Here is a 21,227-nt window from a genome sequence, read left to right on the forward strand (position 1 = left end):
GACAGAGGACCGTCACCTTCAGCAACATCAGAAGTACAGGAAATGCAAGACTTGTGAAGTGACATTGCAGCCAGTGATCATTCGTCCTATAGCTGCTTCAACATCCAGACTTCTCTCCTTCAAGAGGGAAAACGAAAACCGAGAAAACAAACGAACATGATGTCATGTTTCTGGAGCTGCCCTGGGGAACAGTGATGGTTGTGGAATCAGACTCACCCAGCCCCACCCATCCAAAGACAGAGGCTGAAGGTACGGAAGGAATTCTGCTTGGGTGAGCTCAGCGATGAGACTGCGGCCTCCATGTTAAAAAAAAAAAAAAGTAAAATGCAGATAACGTAAGATTTACCATCCTATTAGGAGATGCAGATGATCATATAGAGAAGGGATAAACAACAAGGTCTTCCTGCATAGCACAGGGAACCATATTCAGTGCCCTGTGATAAACCATCATGGAGAAGAATATGAAAAAGAATGTATACATATGTGTAATTGAATCACTTTGATGGACAGCAGAAATTAACACAACATTGTAAATCAACTATATTTCAATAAAATACTTTAAAAATTACCATCCTAATGATTATTTAAATTCTTAAAATATTTTCCCCACTTTTTCGAGGAATAATTGATAGGTAGAATTGCACTGGTTTAAAGTGGACAGTGTGGGGCTTCCGTGGTGGTTCAGTGGTAAAGGATCTGCCTGCCGGTATGGGAGACATGGGTTTAATTCCTCCCTGGAGGATCCCACACGCTGCGGAACAACTAAGCCCGTACACCACAACTACCAAGCCTGTGCTCTGGAGCTGCAGCTACTGAGCCCACGTACTGCAGCTACTGAGCACAGCCTGCACAGCCTGTGCTCTGCAACAAGAGGAGCCACCGCAAAGAGAAGCCTAAGCACCACAGCTGGAGAGTAGACTCCACTGTCCACAGCTAGAGAAAAAAGACTGCACAGCAATGAAGACCCAGCACAGCCAAGAATAAAATAAACTTTAAAATAAAACTATATGTAGAAAAATGGACAGCAATGAAAAAAAATTTTAAGTGGACAGCGTAATGATGTGATGTAAATATACATTGTGCAATTACTGCTTAAGCATTTTAAGTGTGCATTTACGTGCTATTAAGCACATTCACATTGTTGGGCAACCATCCCATCATCCATCTCCGGTACTTTTTCATCTCCCCAAACTGAAGCTCTGTCCCCATGAAACACTGACTCCCCATCCCCTCCCCCAGCCCCTGGACCCACCGTTTACTTCCTGTCTCTGTGGATCTGACTCCTCGAGGGACCTCCTATGAGTGGGATCAGACAGTATTTGTCTTTTGTATCTGGCTCTTTTTACTGAGCATCATGTCCTCAAGGTTCACCATGTTGTAGCAGGTGTCAGAATCTCCTCCCTTTTAAAGGCTGAATAATGTTCCATCAAATGGAGCTAAAGAGGGTGGGAGAAAAAGGAGCCCTCCTACACTGTGGGTGAGAATGTACATTGGAACAGCCACTGTGGAGAACAGTATGGAGTTTCAGTTAAAAAATTAAAGCTAGACCTACCATATGATCCAGCAATCCCACTCCTGGGCACATATTCTGACAAAACCCTAATTCAAAATGATACATGCACCCCAGTGTTCATTGCAGCACTATTTATAACAGCCAAGACATGGAAGCAACCTAAATGTCCTCTGACAGATGATTGGATTAATAAGATGTGGTACATATAGACAACAGAATACTACTCAGCCATAAAAAGAATGAAATAAAGCCATCAGGAGCAACATGCATGGACCTAAATGAAGTAAGCCAGACAGTAAGAGAAACGTTGTGTGACATTACTTATATGCAGAATCCAAAAAATAAGATACAAATGAACTTACTTACAACCTAGAGATAGATTCGCAGACATAGAAAATAGACTTATGGCTAACCGAAGGGGAAAGCAGGAGAAGGATATAAATTAGGAGTTTGGGATTAACATATACACACTGCTACATATAAAATAGATAACCAATAGGAACCTACTGCATAGCACAAGGAACTACACTCAAGGAATAACCTATAATGGAAGAGAATGTAGGAAAGAATGTACATTTGTGTATATATGTATGTATAACTGAATCATTGTGCTATTCACAAAACGAGCACGACATTGTAAATTAACTACGTTTCAATAAAACTTTTGAAAGATGATATATATATACATATAATAGAACCACTGTACTGTACACTTGAAACTAACACAATAATGTAAAAAAACTATACTTCAATTCAGTGGTATGTGGCAGCTGGGATGGGAGGGGAGTTTGGGAAGAATGGGTACATGTATACTTATGTCTAGTCCCTTCCCTGTTCAGCTAAACAGTCACAACATTGTTAATCAGCTACACCCCAATACAAAATAAAAAAATTTTTAAGAAGTAAATAAATAAATTCAAGAGTGTTTCCTGGTGGTCCAGTGGCTCAGACTCTGAACTCCTAATTCAGGGGGCCCAGGTTCAATCCCTGGTCAGGGAACTAGATTCCACATGTTGCAACTAAAGATTCCATGTGCTGCAATTAAGGCTCAGTGAAGCCAAACAAATAAAGTAAAAATAAGTTCTAGGTAAGTTTAAAAAAAGAAAAAATAAATTTTATCCCAGTCCCCCAAATAAATAAAAAGTAATAAAAATGATAATCATTAAGAGGTACTTCTTGGTTTACAAGTAAAACAAATGTTTCCAAAGAGGAAAAAAAACAAGGACGAACAATGCATATGGAGGCCAGCGTTTGTGTTCATGGTTGAAGAATAAAGAATATATGTGTACGTATCAAAGACAGGGGTTTCTGCTGTCTCCCTCTGCTCAGCAGACTGAGGTTTGCTGCTTTGTGAGTCAAATCTGCCTGTGTTCTTTAGGGCTCTGGGGACGGGATGAGTGACTTGGGGATTCTGTGCCTCCATTTCAGTTCAGTTCAGTTCAGTTCAGTCGCTCAGTCATGTCTGACTCTTTGTGACACCATGAATTGCAGCACGCCAGGCCTCCCTGTCCATCATCAACTCCCGGAGTTCACTCAAACTCATGTCCGTCGAGTCGGTGATGCCATCCAGCCATCTCATCCTCTGTCGTCCCCTTCTCCTTCTGCCCCCAATCCCTCCCAGCATCAGGGTCTTTTCCAATGAGTCAACTCTTCCCATGAGGTGGCCAAAGTACTGGAGTTTCAGCTTTAGTATCAGTCCTTCCAATGAACACCCAGGACTGATCTCCTTTACCCATCTGTATAATGGGGACAGAAGAGCCTGCCTCAGGGGTCTATTGTGAGAATGTGTAGAGGGGGCTGTCATTCCTGCAGAACCAGATGGGGAGGCCGTCTGGGTCCAGCTGTTCTCTCTGCTCCTCCTAGCCTGCGCCTGACCTTCTCGGGGCCTTCCCAGGGAACTCCAGAACGCACCACTCCCCCCGCACCCTGCCACCCCGCCCCAACCCTGCCTCATTCCCAGGCATCCAGCCAAATTCCCTGGCCATGTGCTCCATCCTCCCTAAGCCCAGCTGCTTCCTGTGCTCAGACAAAGAGAGCTCTGTCCCCAGACTACCAGGCCACCCCCCGCGGCACAGACTGCAGCCCCCCCCCCCCGTCCCACCATGTGTCTGTCCCCAGCCCTGGCCCTGTGCTCCTGGGCACACGCTGCCAGCCATGTGTCCCTCCTTCCCTTAGACTCACGTTACTGGCATCTACGAGTCTTCTAGGCCTGGACACATACAGCTGAGTTCTGTCTGCAAGAGGGCAGTCCAGGACAGTACCGAAGGTCATGGGGCTGGGGGGTGATGTGGGGAGAAAGAATAGAGCTAGAATGACTCAGACATTGCACAGTGACCCTCCAGGATGACAAGTGTGGGGCGCTCAGCGGAGGATGAATGCTGTGACCATGTGACAGGGACAGGAGACAATGAACAGGAACAGGGGGTGATGTAGACAGTGTGACAGCAGCAGGTGCCCCTGAGGAGGCAGTGTGACAGCAACAGGTGACAGTGTAAGAGGACAATACCCGAGGGATTGGTGTGATGTTGGTTGGGCGGTCGTTTTACAGTGATAAGGGACAGCAGAGAGCGAGGCAGTGAGAGATGACAACACTCAGATACAGCCATGGTGGGGACTTCAGTGGTGGTCCGGTGGTTAAGACCACACTTCCAGTGCTGGGTGCACGGGTTCAATCCCAGGTCGGGGAACTAAGACCCCACATGCGGTGCGGCGTGGCCAAAGAAAAAGACTGCCTCGGTGATGACGGTGACAGCATCAAGGGAGACGGTGGGGCAGGACCAGCGACTGGTGACGAGACAGAGCCAACACAGCATATGGGACTTTTGCTGCCTCCTTAGTCAGAGGACTAAGATGACCTTTCCCTGGGTCTCGGACATGCCCCCTTCACAGGGCAGATCGAATGACAAAATTTCAAGACACTGGATCTCCATTCTCCCAGGCACCTTGCTGCAAGGTGGGGGCATAAGCACCCCCCGCCACAGTCCTCCAGCCAAGTGACTTTGGCCCCAACTTTGATGGATGGTGGCATCAAGAGTGGGACCCCTTTGAAGGATGAGGGAAAGGATAATTAGGGAGTTTGAGATAGGCATGTGCACACTGCCATATTCAAAATGGATAACCAGGGTCAGGAAGATCCCCTGGAGAAGGAAATGACAACCCACTCCAGTATTCTTGCCTGGAGAATCCCTTAGACAGAGGAGTCTGGTGGACTACGGTCCACAGGGTTGCAAAGAGTCGGACACGCTGAACCAACTTAGCATGCATGCACAGGGAACTCTGCTCAATATCATGCAGCAGCCTGGGTGGGACGGGAGAATGGATACACGTATATGTGTGGCTGAGTCCCTTTGCTGTCCGCCTGAAACTATCACGACACTGTTCATAGGCTATACTCCAAATAAAGTAAAAAAAAAATTTTTTTTTAATTAAGTGGACTCCCCTGGGTTCTGTTTTGCTGAGGTTGGCTTCAGTTTGGTTTCCAGAGTCCAGGATTGCCAAGCACCATTTGAACTGGAGCAGAGAAGGAATGGATGGTGTTTCAGTAGGACCAGATCTCTGGGTGGTTTGGAGGTGCCTCTGCTGGCTGCAGGACCCCAGAGATCCTGTACTCCACCAAGCACCCTTTCTGCCAAGACTGATTTCTGTGGCTTGCTCTTTAAGAATCCTGACACTCTGGGTGATGGTGTTTGTGGGTGACAATGTCACGGCAATAAGGGAAAGGTGTAATGGTAACAGGAGGCCACACGAATGTCCCAGGCAGGGGAGCAAACCAGAAAACAGCAAGGTGTCGGCTGGATGGGAGACAAGGAGGTGACAGCAGAGGGGGACGCTGACGGATCACCGTGTAATAGGAATCTGGCAGTCAGTTGGTGTTGACGGGGAAACCGTGACTTGCTCTGCCCTTGTGGCAGTGTTGGGGGTGGCATTGGCAAGCTTGGGGGGAGGGTAAGAGCGCCCACATGGCTTCACGATGGTGTAATGTAGTGAGTGACCCTGTCGGTAAGGGGCAGGCATGCAACAGACTCGTGCAGTGGAAGGCAAGAGGGCACACCAGCAGTGAGGAGGATCCAATGGCAGCAACAGCCCCTGCTGTCACGGTCCCTTTTGTGTGTCACTAAGACTTCCAACGGCCCCACACTGCCTCTGTCTCACCACACCTGACCGGTTGCTCCTCCCCTGGTTTCCAGAGAGCAGGTGGGGGGAATTTTTTGTTTTTATTACTTATTTATTTTTGATTGCACTGAGTCTTTGTTGCTACAAGCAGGCTTTCTCTAGTTGTGGCGAGTGGGGGCTACGCTTCAGTTGTGGTGCTTGGGCTTCTTATTGCTGTGACTTTCTCACATGGTGGAGCTCTAGGCACGTGGGCTTCAGGACTTGTGGTGCACAGGCTTAGTTGCTCTGCAGCATGTGGGATCTTCCTAGATCAGGGGTCGAACCTGTGTCCCCTGCAGTGGCAGGCAGATTCTTATCTACTGCCCTACGAGGGAAGTCCAGGTAGGGAGAAGTCTAGAAGGAATGGCTGCCTGATGCACCAGCCTTCCATGGGGCTTAGCCATGGAGGTATTGGTCGTGCGTGTCCCCAATGTGGGACCGTCCCTCCCCACCTTCCACATGTATGCTGGGCTGTTTCTGGGGCAGCAGGAGCCTAGCCCAGTGCCCGTGTAAGACATATTTGGTGGCTGAAGAACAGACCAGGGTGGACCTTGGCAAAGGAGCCTAAGAGAGACAAAGGCGTTCTAGGAAAGCTGACTCATCCTCGGCAGCCCCTGACCCTTCCCACACTGGAATCCCATACCTCTGTCAACTTGATCTTGGGGTTCCTTCCCTAGCCACTCTCCCCACATCCTACCACCCCTCCTGACCCTCCTCACGGGCCCCAGGAACTCTGTTTCAGCCAGGATGTCCTCAATCTTGTCCCTAAAGTTTCCCTCTGCCTCATGCTCCTCCAGCCCAGCCCCGGAGCTCTCACTGCTCCCCAGACCAGTTCTAGTTCTCCCCATGGAGAACCTTCTAGAGTGACTCCTCTTCCTGGGAGCCCATTAGGGCTCACCTCAGGGGTGGGGCATAGCCCCTCTTGTCCATGATCTGCTGCGCAGGCTCCTGGCCCCTACTCACCCCTCCAGCCTCTATTTGTCCTCTTTCCCTTTCTCCCCTCCCTGAAAGCTCCAGTCTTACTCAGTTCCCACATGTTCCACACGCTCCTGTTTTTGGGCATTTGCCTGTCCTACCCTCCGCTTTTCATGGGTGTTCCTTTCCACTGAAGACTGATGCTGAAGCTCCAATACTTTGGCCACCTGATATGAAGAGCCGACTCATTGGAAAAGATCCCGATGCTGGAAAAGATTGAAGGCAGGAGGAGGAGAGGGTGACCGAGGATGAGATGGTTGGATAGCATCACTGACTCAATGGACATGAATTTGAGCAAATTCCAGGAGATAATGGAGGACAGTGAGTCGACATTACTTTGCCAACAAAGGTCTGTCTAGTCAAAGTTATGGTTTTTCCAGCAGTCATGCATGGATGTGAGAGTTGGACTATAAAGAAAGCTCTGAGTGCCAAAGAATTGATGCTTTCAAACTGTGGTGTTGGAGGAAACTCTTGAGAGTCCCTTGGACTGCAAGGAGATCCAACCAGTCCATCCTAAAGAAAATCAGCCCTGAATATTCGTTGGAAGGACTGATGCTGAAGCTGAAACTCCAATATTTTGGCCATCTGATGTGAATAACTGACTCATTTGAAAAGACCCCGATACTGGGAAAGATTGAAGGCAAGAGCAGAAGGGGGAGACAGAAGATGAGATGGTTGGATGGCATCAGCAACTCAATGGACATGATTTTGAGCAAACTCTGGGAGATGGTGAAGGACAGGGAAGATTGGAGTGCTGCAGTACATGGGGTCGCAAAGAGTCAGACATGACTTAGCGACTCATCAACAACAGCAACAATTGAGCCTTCAAGACTCCCATTCCCAGGCAGAATGCTTCTTTCTTTCTTGCCCTCCTAGAGTCCTTCTCTCTGGTCCAAGAGTATCATAGAGTCAGGTCTGTCTCTTGGGACCTGTATTGGGAGATTATAAGAGTTCTCTCTCTCCTAGAGTTTTTTGGTGATGAAATGAGATTATACGTGGGACTTCTCTGGTGGTCCAGTGATTCAGAATTTGCCTTTGAATGCAGGGGACTTGGGTTCCATCCCTGGTCAGGGAACTAAGATCCCACATGCTTTGGAACAACTAAGCCCTCATGGCCAGCAACTAGAGTCTATGCATTGCAAAGGAAGATTCTACACGAGGCAACAAAGATCCTGAGTGCCCCAACTAAGACCTGATGTAGCCAAATAAATAAGGTAATGTGTATGAAACTCTTAACAACATGCCTAGCCCATAAGCACCTGCTAAATATTACCTCAAATGGTTATTTGCTATTTATTTTTTACATTCCAGAAGTGCTATGATGGAGGCACCATCAGCATAATCAGTTTTGGGAATTCAATAGGGTAAACTAATTATTTGGCATGGGCAGGGGATTTTTGAACTGGACTTTGCCAGATGCATAGGAGTTTGCTGAGGGGACTAACAGCCTCAGGTCCAACAGCTTCTGACTAATCTCCATATCAAGGATGGCAGGTGGTGTCTGTTCTCAGAGGTGGGAAAGCAGTGGGGAAAGCTAGAAATTTTTGTTTGGGATCTGAGTTCCAGCTAGAGAGCAAAAATTCTGAAATTCAACTTCTGTGACAGCTGGAGAAGCTGAGGCTCAGAAGGGCTAGACCTTTGGACTCTTTAAACTCTTCGTTTTGAGAATCAGATTAAAAAAAAAAAAATGCGGACCTCCTTCCCAGAAAACGCATCTCTGGTCAGCTTTTTGCCTACATTGTTAGGGGCTTCCGGAGCTTAGTCTAGTTAAGAATCCAGGCTCCAGGTAGCCAGGTAAGATTCCCCAGTCACCCTTGGAATTCTCCGGGCTCAAGGGAGAAGGCGGCGGCTCGGGGAGAACACAGGAAAGAGCCTCCAGGTGAGTCCTGGGACCTTTCAGGCTGGATCTCTTCCAGGCCACACCAAATCACAGCCCCATCTTAGGGCCACCACCAGCTCAATTTCTACCCCAAAACGCGGTCCCCACAGCCTCCCCGCGCCCCGTCTCAGGCAGCGCCTCGGGTCTGTACTCCCGCCCCATCCCATTTCTTCAGCCCCTCGGAGTTTCACCCAGAGCCCCAAGCCTTCCTCCAGCTCCAGCCCCTCCCCGAGGCCCGGGATCTGAGCCTCCGGCCCCCCGCCCCGGGAGCTTCTGAGGTGCAAACGTGCCCTCCCCCAGCTCCTCCCGCCCTCCGACCACCCCCCCCGCCCCCCCACCCAGAGTGGCAGCTCTGGGCTGGGAACTCGGCGGGGTCGGCCTCTCGGTTTCGCGATCCCGCCCCGGGCCCCCCGGCGCCGCGCCGAGCGGGCCCTCCGACGCCGAGCCCCGCGCGTCCGCTTGTCTCGCCTGCCTCCACGCGCGCCGGCTGGCAGGTAAGGGACGCGCGGGGCCAGGGGCAGGCGGAGGAACCGGAGAGCAGCGGGTGGGGGGAGGCCGAGGCAGGAGGAGGGGGCCGGGGCGACGGAGGGGGAGGGGATTCCTTTGTTTGCAGCCGGCGGCCCCGGCCCCAGCCCCCTCCCCTCCCCGCGCTCCTCTCGGCGCCGGCGTTGGGGCGCGGGGACCCGGAGGCACCGGAGGGGCTCGGTCCAGGGTGCGAGCGCGGCCAGACCCACACCCGCAGGTGAGGGCGGGACCGAGCCTGGTGGCGGCTCCCGGGCCTCTGTCCCGGGCCCTGCCCGGTGGAGAACGCGGCCCGCGGGCTCGGGGGGCGCGCGCGCCCTCCCCACTAGCCCCTACACCTCGTTCGCGGATCCTGGGATTCCTCGCTTTCCGTCCCTCCGGTTACCCCCACCCCTCTGCCGCCTCGTGGAGAGCGCGCTGTCCCATTCATTCCATAAGCTCCTGGGCGCGGTTCTCAGAAGCAAAGTTGAGGGGTGAAGGAGGGAGCTGGGTCAGGCCACGCCGGAGACGGAGGTCCCCCGGGCCCCGAGGCTGCGTAGAGAAGGCGTCCACCGAGCGCAAAACAGCCTGGACGGCTTGGAAGCCAGAAGAGTGCCCTTGACTAGTGGGGCCGACTTTCTCGCTTCCCCGCCAGAGGTGACAAAGGTCTTTTCCTTTTCCGAGGACCTGAAGACCACCTGGTCAAACTCTCATGGCCCAGAGAGGGGCAGCCGCCAGCCCAAGGGCACACAGCACACTCCCCATCCATTCTGCCTCCAGACCCAATTCCTTTCCTCCCTAGTGCGGAAAGCTGGACTTGAAAGGGGCCCCGTGATGGCCACTTGGTCTACCTTCTCTTCCCCAAGGGCCCAGCTCCTGTCCTCCTAGCCTTTGTCCAGTCCTCTCCCTGCCAGGAGTGGCTGTGTCCCCATCCCTTCCCTCCCGTCCTTCCAGGTTCCAGAGAGAACCAGGCACCTCCTGGAGCGTAGGGTCCCCTTGATTTTCTTTCCCCCCATCTCCTCTGCCTGGACTTCAGCTCCCACTCAGCCTCTTACTAAATGTGTGTTGACCTCAGTTTGCTCCTCTTTGAAGTGGGCGCAATAGCTGTCCCTTCCCTGCTGGACAGAGGGGTGTTCTTGCCAGTGGGAAGTTCCAGTCTGTGCCCCAGAGCTCCTGCAATCCTCCTTAGATGCCTGGCCCAGCCTCCTCAACTGCGTACTTCCTCTGGGGCCCTTATATGCCCTCCTGCACGCTGGCATACGTCCACTTCTGTCCTTGTTTCTCCCACTTAGAGTCCTACAAGGGCTCTCCACTGCCCTGACCTACAAGTGGGAGCTCCAGTACACAGGTATGCCCTCCTGAAACACCGCAGCCGCCACCCGCCCCTCCTCTCCACTCAAAGGTCCAAGGTCTTCTTGCCTTTGCTCCCAGGGTGCTGTCTCTGCCTTGACACCCTCCTCTCAGTTGACGCCATCACTGAGACATCACACCTCCTCCGGGAAGCCTCCCCTGACGGTTCACCTGCTTGCGGGTTGGGGTTGGATGCCTCCTTGGGCCCCCATCAGCACCCAGTTTCTCCATCCGGGCAGCCTTCCCACCACTCCTGGTTCTCCTGGGTGCCCAAGGGCTTCTTGGGGTTGACTCCGCCTCCTCTCCGCAGCCTCCGAGGGACGTATCATGATTCTGGAGGGTCCGTGCTTGACAAGGAGAGGAGCCAGCCCCCTCACCGTGGCCTGGGGCCCTCTGGCTCGGCTCCTGCTGGCCTGGACAGCCCTGTTGTGCGTGGCGGGTGTCCAGGGCCGTTGGGATGGGGCTGTGCAGCCTGCCGGTCTCGGAAGTGTGCGCAGGCGTGGCAGCCCTGGCTTCTTGCAAGGGTGTGTGGTACCCGGGATGCTGAGAGGCCCCTGGGATCTGGGCTGGGCCTGGGCTGGGCCATCCTGCTGGGTGGGAGAACGAGGCCCAGGGGACGTCCAGCCAGGTAGGGGCTCACCTGCCTCTCCTGCTCTCCTGAAGGCCTAACGTGTGCGGCTCCCGCTTTCACGCCTACTGCTGTCCTGGCTGGAGGACGCTGCCCGGTGGGAACCAGTGTGTTGTGCGTGAGTGCCGCTGCCTTCTGGGGGGCTGGGGGCGGGGGTGTATGGAGTTAAGCCATGGAATTGGCCTTGCCTGTGTCCTCAGGCTCCCAAGCCACCCAATCATGTTTCTTTGCCTTACAGCTTCCCTGTGTCTGTCTGCTTGTCAGTCTGTCTGTCTTTCTGTCTTGGTCTTTCTCTAAGTCCCTGTCTCTGTGTCTATCTCTGTCTGTCTTTTTCTCTGTCTCTTTTTGTTTCTCCACCCACACCCCATTCTAGTGGGTCTGGAATCTGACTCTGTTCGCAAGAGACCTTCCCTCTCACCGCCCCCCCTACCCCAGCACAACAGCCAGCATACCAGTACCCTCCAACTTCTGTCCTTACTGCTCAGTGATTCGGGCCCAAAGAACACCTCTGTCTCCCCGCGGCTCCAGCAGAGCTTCGGTCCTCCGGGCCCACAGGGGGTGGGGATGGTAGAAGATTTGAATCCTGGCCTTGACCGCCGCCTGCTGCCCTCCAGCCATCTGTAGGCACGCCTGTGGCCAGGGCTTCTGTTCCCGACCCAACCTCTGTGCCTGCGCTGATGGGAAGCTGGCCCCCAGCTGCGGGGTGAGCCGAGGTGAGCAGGAAGTGATCCCCCACCCCAGGGGCGGGAAGAGGAGGTGAATGGCTTCTGGAAGCCTCTGGAAGTTTCCAGGCTGGTTTTGCTGAAGGACCAGAGCCAGGCTGGACACTTCTAATCCCAGAGCCTTGAGCAGGTATCTCAGGGCTTTCCTGTGTGTGCCCTGCTCCCTGCTCACAGGGTCAGGGTGCAGTGTGAGCTGTATGAATGGGGGCAGCTGTCGAGGGGAGTCTTGTCTGTGCCAGAGGGGCTACACAGGCACCGTGTGTGGGCAACGTAAGTACCCCCCATGCACACCTGGGCTTGGGACCCCGGAGGCCAGGTCTCTGCTATCGTCTGCCTACTGCCCACCGGTCCCTCTTCTGGGACCAGGATTGGAGGGGACACACTTATTGTTACAATCTTATCCCTCGGTCTGGGCTGGGTTGCGGGGATTCCTGTGTGAAGAAATGCTCACTCGGGCCTCAGCTCCCTCTACTGTTGGGGAACCTCAGGCCACCCCCTTCCCTTCCTCCACAGCTGTCTGTGACCACGGCTGCCACAACGGGGGCCGCTGCATTGGGCCAAACCACTGTGCCTGTGTGTACGGCTTCATGGGGCCTCAGTGTGAGAGAGGTACCAAGCTGAGCATGGGGAAGGGGTCAGCAGGGAAGGGGCACTTCCTGAGATGTGGTTGGACCCCTGGAGGGTCCAGTAGACCTCCTCTCTACTGTCCTTGCTGCTCAGAAGGACAGAGAAACTGTCTACTCCCGGGAAGGAAATCAGGGAGGGCTTCCTGTAGGAAGGGGTAAGTTGGAGTTCATGAGATGGACAAGGCCCCTTATGCTGCACCCCTACTGTCAAAGTGACCCCACAGGCTGAGGTGGGAGGAGTCACCTGTTGCGAGACTGTCACCCAGGCAAAGACAGTGGTTGCAATGAGAAGTTGGATGCAGGGCGGCAAGGGAAGGAGACAGTGATGAACCTCAGGTGTGCTCTGAAAACTGAGGGGCAGGTGGGTGCAGGGAAAGGCAAGACACTCAGGTTGTGTTGGCTGAGGAACCTGTGGGTCACCAAAGGGGCAGCTGGATACCCAGGTCTGGGGCTGCCACATCTATGGGATCTGAAGCCCCATGGATGTTTGAGGTTCTTGGGGAAGAAAAGGGGGGCGTGATTTAAGGGTCCACCAAAGAAATGGAGCCCAGCCACCAGCATCTGGGAAGGAGAAGGTGAAAAGGAGTGTGTGGCGATGGGGATGCCCAGGCCAGTGAACCACCAGAGTGCCTTGCTTGGCCAAGGAGCCCAGAAAGGCAAAGACGGGAAGAGCCCTGGGACTGACCCCAGCACGGGGGCTGCTGCTGAGGCCCATCTGTGACTGGAGCCAGTTTGGGGAGGATATAGCCACAAATCAGAAGCTGGAGGGGCTATGGGTTGCCTGGGTTCCAGGGTGGGCTTTGGGAAACTGGATTTGGCAAGAAAACAGAGCTGGAATTTGGGCTGACAGAGGGGGAGCAGTCACGGTGGCTGAGGGAAAGTGAAGATTAGTGGGGAGGGTGAGAGAGGAGGGGCCTGGTGTGGGGGCTGGGAGGTGGGGGCCCTAGAGAGAGGCAGGGCTGGGTGCTAGGCAAGAATGAGTGGGGATTCCAGGGTCCTGGGAGGCTGAGGTGAGAGTCTGGAAACTCTGTTTTGCTTAGGCAAGTCAGGCCTGTGTCAGAGCTCCTCTCCATACGGGCCTGGGGGCTGGCTTTGGCTTCTCCTTCTGGGAGGGGCTTCCCTTGGTCCAATGCCAGCCCCTTGATTGGAGCCATCTGGAGCATGGAGCCAGGAAGTCACATCTGGGCCCATGCCCGGTGGTGGGGGGACTGATGAGACCACCTTCGGCTGGGCGGGGATTCAGCGATGAAGAATTGTAGGTTCAGAGCATTTGGTGGATGCTGGGTCCCTCCCAGAGTCTGGGAGATTCGGCAGAGCCGGAGGTTGCTCAGGGATGGGACCAGCTCTCTAGCAAAGCGTCCGTGGGTCCCTGCCCAAGCCTGCAGGGAGGGTGGGCCTGGGGGAGGCGGGGGGGTCTCCAGACATGCTCTGAGCTCTGTAGGCTTGGAGGTCCTGGCTTCTGTTGGAGGTTGGTTGCACATTGCTTTGGAGAGAAAGGGTTTTGAAAGATGAATAGGAGTTCATCAGGTAAGGGAAGGGAACAGTATGAGTAGAGGCTTGGGGTCAGGAAAAAAAAAACAACCTGGTGTGTTGGTATAGGGAGGCTGGGAAGGTGGCCACAGCAGTAGTCCAGGCCAGAGAGGTGGAGGCCTGTGCTGGGCCTGATGGGATGGAAGTGCAGATGGTAATGGGGGAGGTGGGGCAGGTTGAGGCCAGCTGCCACATCCATCTGCCCTGCAGACTACCGGACGGGGCCCTGCTTTGGTCGAGTGGGCCCTGAGGGGTGCCAGCACCAGCTGACAGGCCTCATCTGCACCAAGGCGCTCTGCTGTGCCACTGTGGGCCGGGCCTGGGGCTTCCCATGTGAGCTCTGCCCAGCTCAGCCACATCCCTGCCGCCGGGGCTTCATCCCCAATATAAACACGGGGGCCTGCCAAGGTAAGTAGAGGGGGCCAATATGTGAGGACAGAGGTCCTGGGAACCAGGGCTGAGTGGGAGCCCTTGGCAGCTTTGGTTTCCTCCTCTGACGGGTCTCTCATCCCCTTGCAGATGTGGATGAGTGCCAGGCTGTGCCAGGCCTGTGCCAGGGGGGCAGCTGTGTCAACACTGTGGGTTCCTTTGAGTGCCGCTGTCCCACTGGACACCGGCTCAGTGAGAACAGTGCCAAGTGTGAAGGTGGGTGATGAGGAGAGGTTGGGACCTCCTCTCTGCTCTGCTCTGAGCGGCTCAGTCTCCCCCTGAAGGGAGGAGGAGGAGGTGGGATAGGGCTGGTGGGGGACCGTGCCTGGCTCTGACCCAGCATTGATCTGTATAGATGTGGATGAATGTCTCAGTGTGCCAGGCCTCTGCTCCGGGGGTGACTGCACCAACACAGTTGGGAGCTACGTGTGCACCTGTCCCCATGGTTATGCCAGCAGCCTGGACGGCACTCGCTGCCTAGGTGAGCCAGGGCTCGGGGTAGGGTAGGGGGCTGAATGGGCAGATGCCAGGTAGGAGACAGACCCCTTGCTCATCTATCTCTGCAACCTTCTGGTCCTAGGGCTTCTCTAGCCCTTCAATTTCTATGTCCTTCTGTGTTTTTGGACCCTGGTTTCCATCCCCTCAGAAATTCTGGCTCCTTACACTTTGGTCTTTATGCTCTCTTGACCCCAGTCTGCAAGCCCCTCTAGCCCCCATCTCTAAGGCCTTTAGCTCTCTGGTCTCTTATCTTGGTCTCCTGGCTTCAGTGCATTCCCCCTCCCCCATGCCCCTCTACCCCTAGGACTCTATGTCCTTCTGGCTTACTGGGTGGTTGTCATTCTTGCCTTCCTGGCCTCTGTTTCTATGCCCCTCTGGCCCTCTGCCCCTCTAGCCCCCATCTCTATGCCCTTCTGCCCCTCTAGCCCCCATCTCTATGCCCCTCTGGTTCTCTGTTCTCCATCCTCCATCTGTATGTCCTTCTGCCCACTGGACTCACTGGCCCCAGTCTCTGTATCCCTCTTTCCTCTCCTGAAGACTTTTTAAAAAGTACCCATCTTCCCCTACACCCTGTCTTTGAGATAACTGAGGCCCTGAGAGGGGAGGTTTGCTTGAGCCAAATCCACGTGTAGAAGAGATAGTTACCCACACACAGCTCCCCAGACCCCTCACCCTGCTGCCACCAAAGTGGAGGCCTCTGGTCTGTGCCTCTCCCTGGATACCCACCCTCCTGTAATCCCCCACACCCCACCTGGCTGGGGCAGGGGGATCCTTGGGCTCTCTCTCTCCATCCTGTTGTCTTGATGAGCTGCTGGTTAGACTTTAGAGGCAGCTGACAGGGCTAGCCAGAAACACTTGTGATGCGGTATGGGCAGAGCCTAGGTTTGGTGAGACAAGGTGGGCTTGGCAGGTCTCCAGCACCACCTGGGCCCCTCAGGCTGGATCTCTACTAGGCAGGACCGAGAATGTTGTGTTTGGTGTTCTGCCAGTGTGCCGTGGCCAGTGCCAGACCTATTTATTCCTCCACCTCTTGGGACCATCTTGGTTGGCATGGTGACTAGCTCTGGGCACGTCCCTTGGACTGTGGGGGCCTTCCCCAGCTACTAAATAGAGGAGCCTAGATTTGAATCAAGGTCAAGTGTTCTCTGAAAATGAGCTTGCAATTCAGTCCTGTGTTCCAAGTGACCCAGGGCAAGTTCCTTAACCTCTCTGCTTAGCCTCAGCTGCCTTATGTGTGAAGTACTGGCAGTACTTACCCATTTTACTGTTCACTAACTCAGTCATGTCTGACTCTCTGTGGCCCCACGGACTGCAGCTCACCAGGCTTCCCTGACCTTCGCTATCTCCTGGAGTTTGCTTAGATTCGTGTCCCTTGAGTTAAGGATGCCATCCAACCATCTCATCCCCTGTCACCCCCTTCTCCTCCTGCCCTCAATCTTTCCCAGCATCAGGATCTTTTCCAATGAGTCAGCTCTTCACCTCAGGTGGCCAAAGGATTGGAGCTTCAGCATCAGTCCTTCCAATGAATATTCAGGGCTGATTTCCTTTAGGATTGAGTGGTTTGATCTTCTTGCAGTCCAAGGGACTCTCAAGAGTCTTCTCCAGCAGCACAGCTCAAAAGCATAAGGAGAGGGTTATATATTTATGGAGTGATTCACCCAGGGGTGGAAGTAGGGGTACTAAGTACACATTCAGAAACACAGGGGAGCAGAGAAGTTGGGTTTGTGACCACTTAGCAGAGCCTGATCACAGTAGGTGCTTAATACTTGGATTTTGTCTTGTCCTCCCTACTAGAAAGGCAGCTGCTTGGTCAAATACCCTGGGGTTCAGGAACCTGGCTTCCTATCCCTCCTCACTCTCCAGCAGCTGTGTGACCTTGAACAAGTCTGATGACCTCTTCTTGCCCGGGCAGGCACAGCCGTGGTGGAGTGCCAGGGATGATGCTGGAATTGCAGAACTCTGACTCCTACTCATGCACCTGGGGCCCCTCCCGCCCCCGCTGCCAGGTGCATGGGGGTGTGTCTGGGGAGGTAGAAATGCTAGCCGTTTTCTCAGCCTTGGGCAGCTCAGGGGTGGCTACAAGGGCCCTCCATGCCGGTTGGAGGGGTTTTTCCACTGTGGGCCACTGGCTAACATTTGTGGATTTTCAAACCTAAAAATATGCTCTTTTAGAGTCAGAACCCAAGAAATCTGATCACCGAATAAAGCCGTCAAGACATCACAGTGGAAGTGTGTCCGTGGTTTTTGTAGCTGGAGAGCTTCTGCCTCAGTTTCCCCAGGGGCTGCCGCTATGAGTCTGCCAGTCTGCTCCCCTGTTGTTCAGTTGCTCAGTTGTGTCTGGTTCTTTGAGACCTGGTGGGCTGCAGCATGCCAGGCTTCCCTGTCCTTCACTCTCTCCCAGAGTTTGCTCAAACTCATGTCCATTGAGATGGTTGATGAGTCAATCATCTCATCCTCTGTCGCCCCCTTCTGCTCCTGCTCTCAATCTTTCCCAGCATCAAGGTCTTTTCCAGTTGAGTCAGTTCTTCTCATCAGGTAGCCAAAGTGTTGGAGCTTCAGCTCCAGCATCAGTCCTTTCAATGAATATTCAGGGCTGATTTCCTTTAGGATTGAGTGGTTTGATCTTCTTGCAGTCCAAGGGACCCTCAAGAGTCTTCTCCAACACCACAGTTCAAAAACATCAATTCTTTGGCATTCAGCCTTCTTTGTGGTCCAGCTCTCACATCTATATATGACTACTGGAAAAACCATAGCCTTGACTAGATGGACCTTTGTTGGCAAAGTAATGTCTCTGCTTTTTAATATACTGTCTAGGTTGGTCATAGCTTTTCTTCCAAGGAGCAAGCATCTTTTAATTTCATGGCTGCAGTCACCATCTGCAGTGATTTTGGAGCCCAAGAAAATAAAATCTCTCACTGTTTCCATTGTTTCCCCATCTATTTGCCAGGAAGTGATGGGACCAGATGCCATGATCTTAGTTTTCTGAATGTTGAGTTTTAAGCCAGCTTTTTACTGTCCTCTTTCGCTTTCGTCAAGAGGCTCTTTAGTTCCTCTTCACTTTTTGCCATAAGAGTGGTGTCATCTGCATATCTGAGGTTATTGATATTTCTCCTGGCAATCTTGATTCCAGCTTGTGCTTCATCCAGCCCTGCATTTCGCATTATGTACTCTGCATATAATTTAAATAAACAGTGACAATATACAGCCTTGACATACTCCTTTCTCAGTTTGGAACCAGTCTGTTGTTCCATGTCCGGTTCTAACTGTTGCTATTTGACTTGCATACAGGTTTCTTTGGAGGCAGATCAGGTGGTCTGGTATTCCCATCTCTTGAAGAATTTTCCACAGTTTGTTGTGATCCACACAAAGGCTTTGGTGTAGTCAATGAAGCAGAAGTAGATGTTTTTCTGGAACTCTCTTGCCTTTTCTATGATCCAATGCTGTCTAGGTTCGTCATAGCTTTTGGTCCCCTGGTCCCTCTTCAGATTAAAAGCCTCTTGGGTTTCTGCAGAATGCCCAGGGCTGGCAAGCGAGACCACCCAGCTACAGATTCCAGCATCTCTGTTTGAGCATCCAGCTTGACTTCCCACTGAGGCAACCCCCCTGAACCTGGGGTCTTCCTCAGTGTGGTTGAATATCCCAGGGAGCTTACTAACAATGCCAGTGTTCAGTATGGGACACTATTGCTTGGCATGAGCCCAAACCTCCTTCTCTGGGGTAATTTGGAAATCTTGGTTTATTACCTCTTGGTTTAAACTTGGTTTAATCCTCTCAGTGAGGATCACCCACGTGCCAGATAGAGTGCACTCTGCAACATTTTTCTGATATGAGTGCCCTGAGCATCTCTGGTCCGTGGATGGTGAAACTGAGGCGCAGAGAGGCAAGGAGGTCTGTCCTGCAGATGGTGCTGGTGGAGCTGGGATGTGCAGTCTGGTAACTGGTCCTCAGGGTTTCCCAGGTGACTCAGCAGTAAAGAATCTGCCTGCCTGCCAATGCAGGAGATGCAGGTTCGATCCCTGTCTGGGAAGATCCCCTGGAGGAGGGAATGGCTAGCACTCCAGTATTGTAGCCTGGAGAATCCCAAGAATAGAGGAGCCTGGTAGGCTACAGTCCATGGGGTCGCAAAAGAGTCAGACACGACTGAACAGCGACTGAGCACACATGAACGGTCCTCCCTACCCCTCCCACCCCGCCCCCTGCTGCAGACCACCGTGCTGGCACTTGCTTCTCGGTGCTGATTGCAGGCCGCTGTACTGGAGACCTCTCAGGCCACTACACCCACAGGCAGTGCTGCTGTGACAAGGGCAGGTGCTGGGCGGCTGGCCCAGCCCCTGAGCTGTGTCCTCCACGAGGCTCTGGTGAGTGGCTGGGGGTGCCTCCCACCTTCCTCTACCCCAGAGCTCAGCCTGCAGGGTGGGGACCCAGGGGTACAACCGAGGCTTAACTTCCAACCCCACTCCCTTGCAGATGAGTTCCAGCGACTGTGTGCCCCGGGACTCCCGCTCCTGCCTTCCTATCCAGGCCCCTTCCCCAGCCTCCCTGGCTTCGGATCCAGTGGTGGTGTGGGTCCTGGCCCAGGGCTGGCACGGCACAGCCCCCACGGCTCCAGTGGTCGTCGGGTTCCCAGCCTGGGCCTTGGAGATGGCAGCATTGGTGAGGACTTGGGAGGAGGGGTCCAAGACCCCTCCAGGGGAAAAGGGGATCCAGGCCTCAGGGTCTGGACTGGGCTTTGGAGTGGGGGTCATGGCCTGGGCAGTGGGGATGGGAGTACTGACAGTGGTCTGGGGGTGGGGGCAGATTGGAGATCCCAGCCTTCAAGGCCAAGTTTGAGCTTTGGGTGAGGGTCTAGGGCTGGAACTGGAGAAGGAAATGACAACCCACTCCAGTATTCTCGTCTGGAGAATCCCTTGGACAGAGGAACTTGGCGGGCTACAGTCCAGGGAGCTGCACAGAGTCAGAGACGATTGAAATGACTTGGCATGCACACTAGGGCTGGAATGGGGGTCCGGGGTCTCAGGCAAGTGGAGCATCTGAATTTAGGGCAGGACGCTGGGCTATAGTGGGAGAGCCTGGCCATAAGGGCTCTGAGTATGTGTCTGAATCCAGAGGTGAGGCCCAGACCCAGGGGCCCAGCCCTCAGTCAGGCACCCGCCCCCCTCCGTCGGCTCCACCCGCAGGCACAGCCACACTGAACCAGACCATCGACATCTGCCGGCACTTCACCAACCTGTGTCTCAACGGCCGCTGCCTGCCCACCCCTTCCAGCTACCGCTGCGAGTGTAACGTGGGCTACACGCAGGACGTCCGGGGGGAGTGCATTGGTGAGCGGTGGCTGGGCGGGGGTGGGGGCGCGCCCTGCCAGACTCGGGCTCAGAGTCCTCTGCCTGCAGATGTGGATGAATGTGCCAGCAGCCCCTGCCACCACGGAGACTGCATCAACACCCCCGGCTCCTACCGCTGTCGGTGTCACGAGGGTTTTCAGGCGACACTCACCAAGCAGGCATGCCTGGGTATGGCCGTCCCTTGGAAGTGGGGGTGCCAGGGGGCCTGGCTGGTGGAGCCTGCATCTCTGGCCCGAACTGGAGTCTTGGGGGTGCTGGGAGGACGCCTGCTGACCACCCGCCTGCCTTACCCCCCACCCCCCAGACATAGATGAATGCATCGCCAGCAGTGGCCTCTGCCATCACGGCCGCTGTGTCAACACGGAGGGCAGCTTCCAGTGTGTCTGCAATGCAGGCTTTGAGCTCAGCACTGACAGCAAGAACTGTGTGGGTGAGTTGAGGGTGGGCGGGTGGGGAGGGGGCTTCTGGGCCTCAGTAGCTGCCTTTTAGTGTCTCCTTACCTCTTTTTAAGAAAAAAAATATTTATTAATTTATTTGGCTGCAGCAGGTCTTAGTTGTGACATGCAGGATCTTTGGCTGTGACATTTGAACTCTTAGTTGAGACGTGTGGGATCAGTTCTCTGACCAAGGATCGAACCCAGGACCCCTGCTTTGGGAGGTTGGAGTCTTAGCCATGGGACCACCGAGGGAGTCCCTACCTTGCTTCTCGCATCTTGCCACTCCTGCTCCATCACTCCATCCTGTCTTTGGATGGAGCCTCTGCTTCCCTTCCTGAGCCCAGCCAGCCCATCTGAGAGCCTTCCTGTGGTCTGTCCACTCTCTACCCGTGCCTTCATTCTCCCCTTCCTTGGAGTCAGGTGACTCCCAGGAAGAGGCCTCTGGGGTAAGACTGTGCTGTCTGCTTCTGCCCCTGACAAGCCCCTCATCTGCCTCCAAGAGAGGTGGGTCAGGACCATGGAGAGCTCCTTGGTCTCAGATTCCCTGTGGGGTATGGGGGGTGCCAACTAAACTCCCCATAGCTTGTGGGGGCCACTAGGGATCCCCTTTGTCCTCTTCTGTCACCCTGTCTGAGACCTGCCTTA

The 21,227-nt window shown here is 54.0% G+C and overlaps 1 protein-coding gene across 4 annotated transcripts in view; it reads left to right on the plus strand.

The window, feature by feature from the left end:
- Nucleotides 1-8,872: 8,872 nt before the first annotated feature.
- FBN3 (fibrillin 3) overlaps nucleotides 8,873-21,227 on the plus strand; it is a 70,683-nt gene continuing 58,328 nt past the window's right edge. For 2 of the 4 annotated variants that reach the window (XM_027547536.1, XM_027547539.1), the window contains exons 1-15: nucleotides 8,873-9,013; nucleotides 10,313-10,368; nucleotides 10,681-10,894; nucleotides 11,034-11,116; nucleotides 11,613-11,711; nucleotides 11,895-11,990; nucleotides 12,234-12,329; nucleotides 14,087-14,284; nucleotides 14,396-14,521; nucleotides 14,661-14,786; nucleotides 19,009-19,161; nucleotides 19,271-19,456; nucleotides 19,981-20,124; nucleotides 20,194-20,313; nucleotides 20,450-20,575. In XM_027547536.1, coding sequence (XP_027403337.1) covers nucleotides 10,698-10,894; nucleotides 11,034-11,116; nucleotides 11,613-11,711; nucleotides 11,895-11,990; nucleotides 12,234-12,329; nucleotides 14,087-14,284; nucleotides 14,396-14,521; nucleotides 14,661-14,786; nucleotides 19,009-19,161; nucleotides 19,271-19,456; nucleotides 19,981-20,124; nucleotides 20,194-20,313; nucleotides 20,450-20,575 — 1,750 coding nt within the window. In that variant the 5' untranslated portion in view covers nucleotides 8,873-9,013; nucleotides 10,313-10,368; nucleotides 10,681-10,697. Of the gene's footprint in view, nucleotides 9,014-10,312; nucleotides 10,369-10,680; nucleotides 10,895-11,031; nucleotides 11,117-11,236; nucleotides 11,712-11,894; nucleotides 11,991-12,233; nucleotides 12,330-14,086; nucleotides 14,285-14,395; nucleotides 14,522-14,660; nucleotides 14,787-19,008; nucleotides 19,162-19,270; nucleotides 19,457-19,980; nucleotides 20,125-20,193; nucleotides 20,314-20,449; nucleotides 20,576-21,227 lie in introns of those variants that run through there. The other 2 variants (XM_027547538.1, XM_027547540.1) reach the window with 2 other exon arrangements.

The sequence above is a fragment of the Bos indicus x Bos taurus genome, chromosome 7 (genome assembly GCF_003369695.1).
Source record: "Bos indicus x Bos taurus breed Angus x Brahman F1 hybrid chromosome 7, Bos_hybrid_MaternalHap_v2.0, whole genome shotgun sequence".
NCBI lineage: Eukaryota > Metazoa > Chordata > Mammalia > Artiodactyla > Bovidae > Bos > Bos indicus x Bos taurus.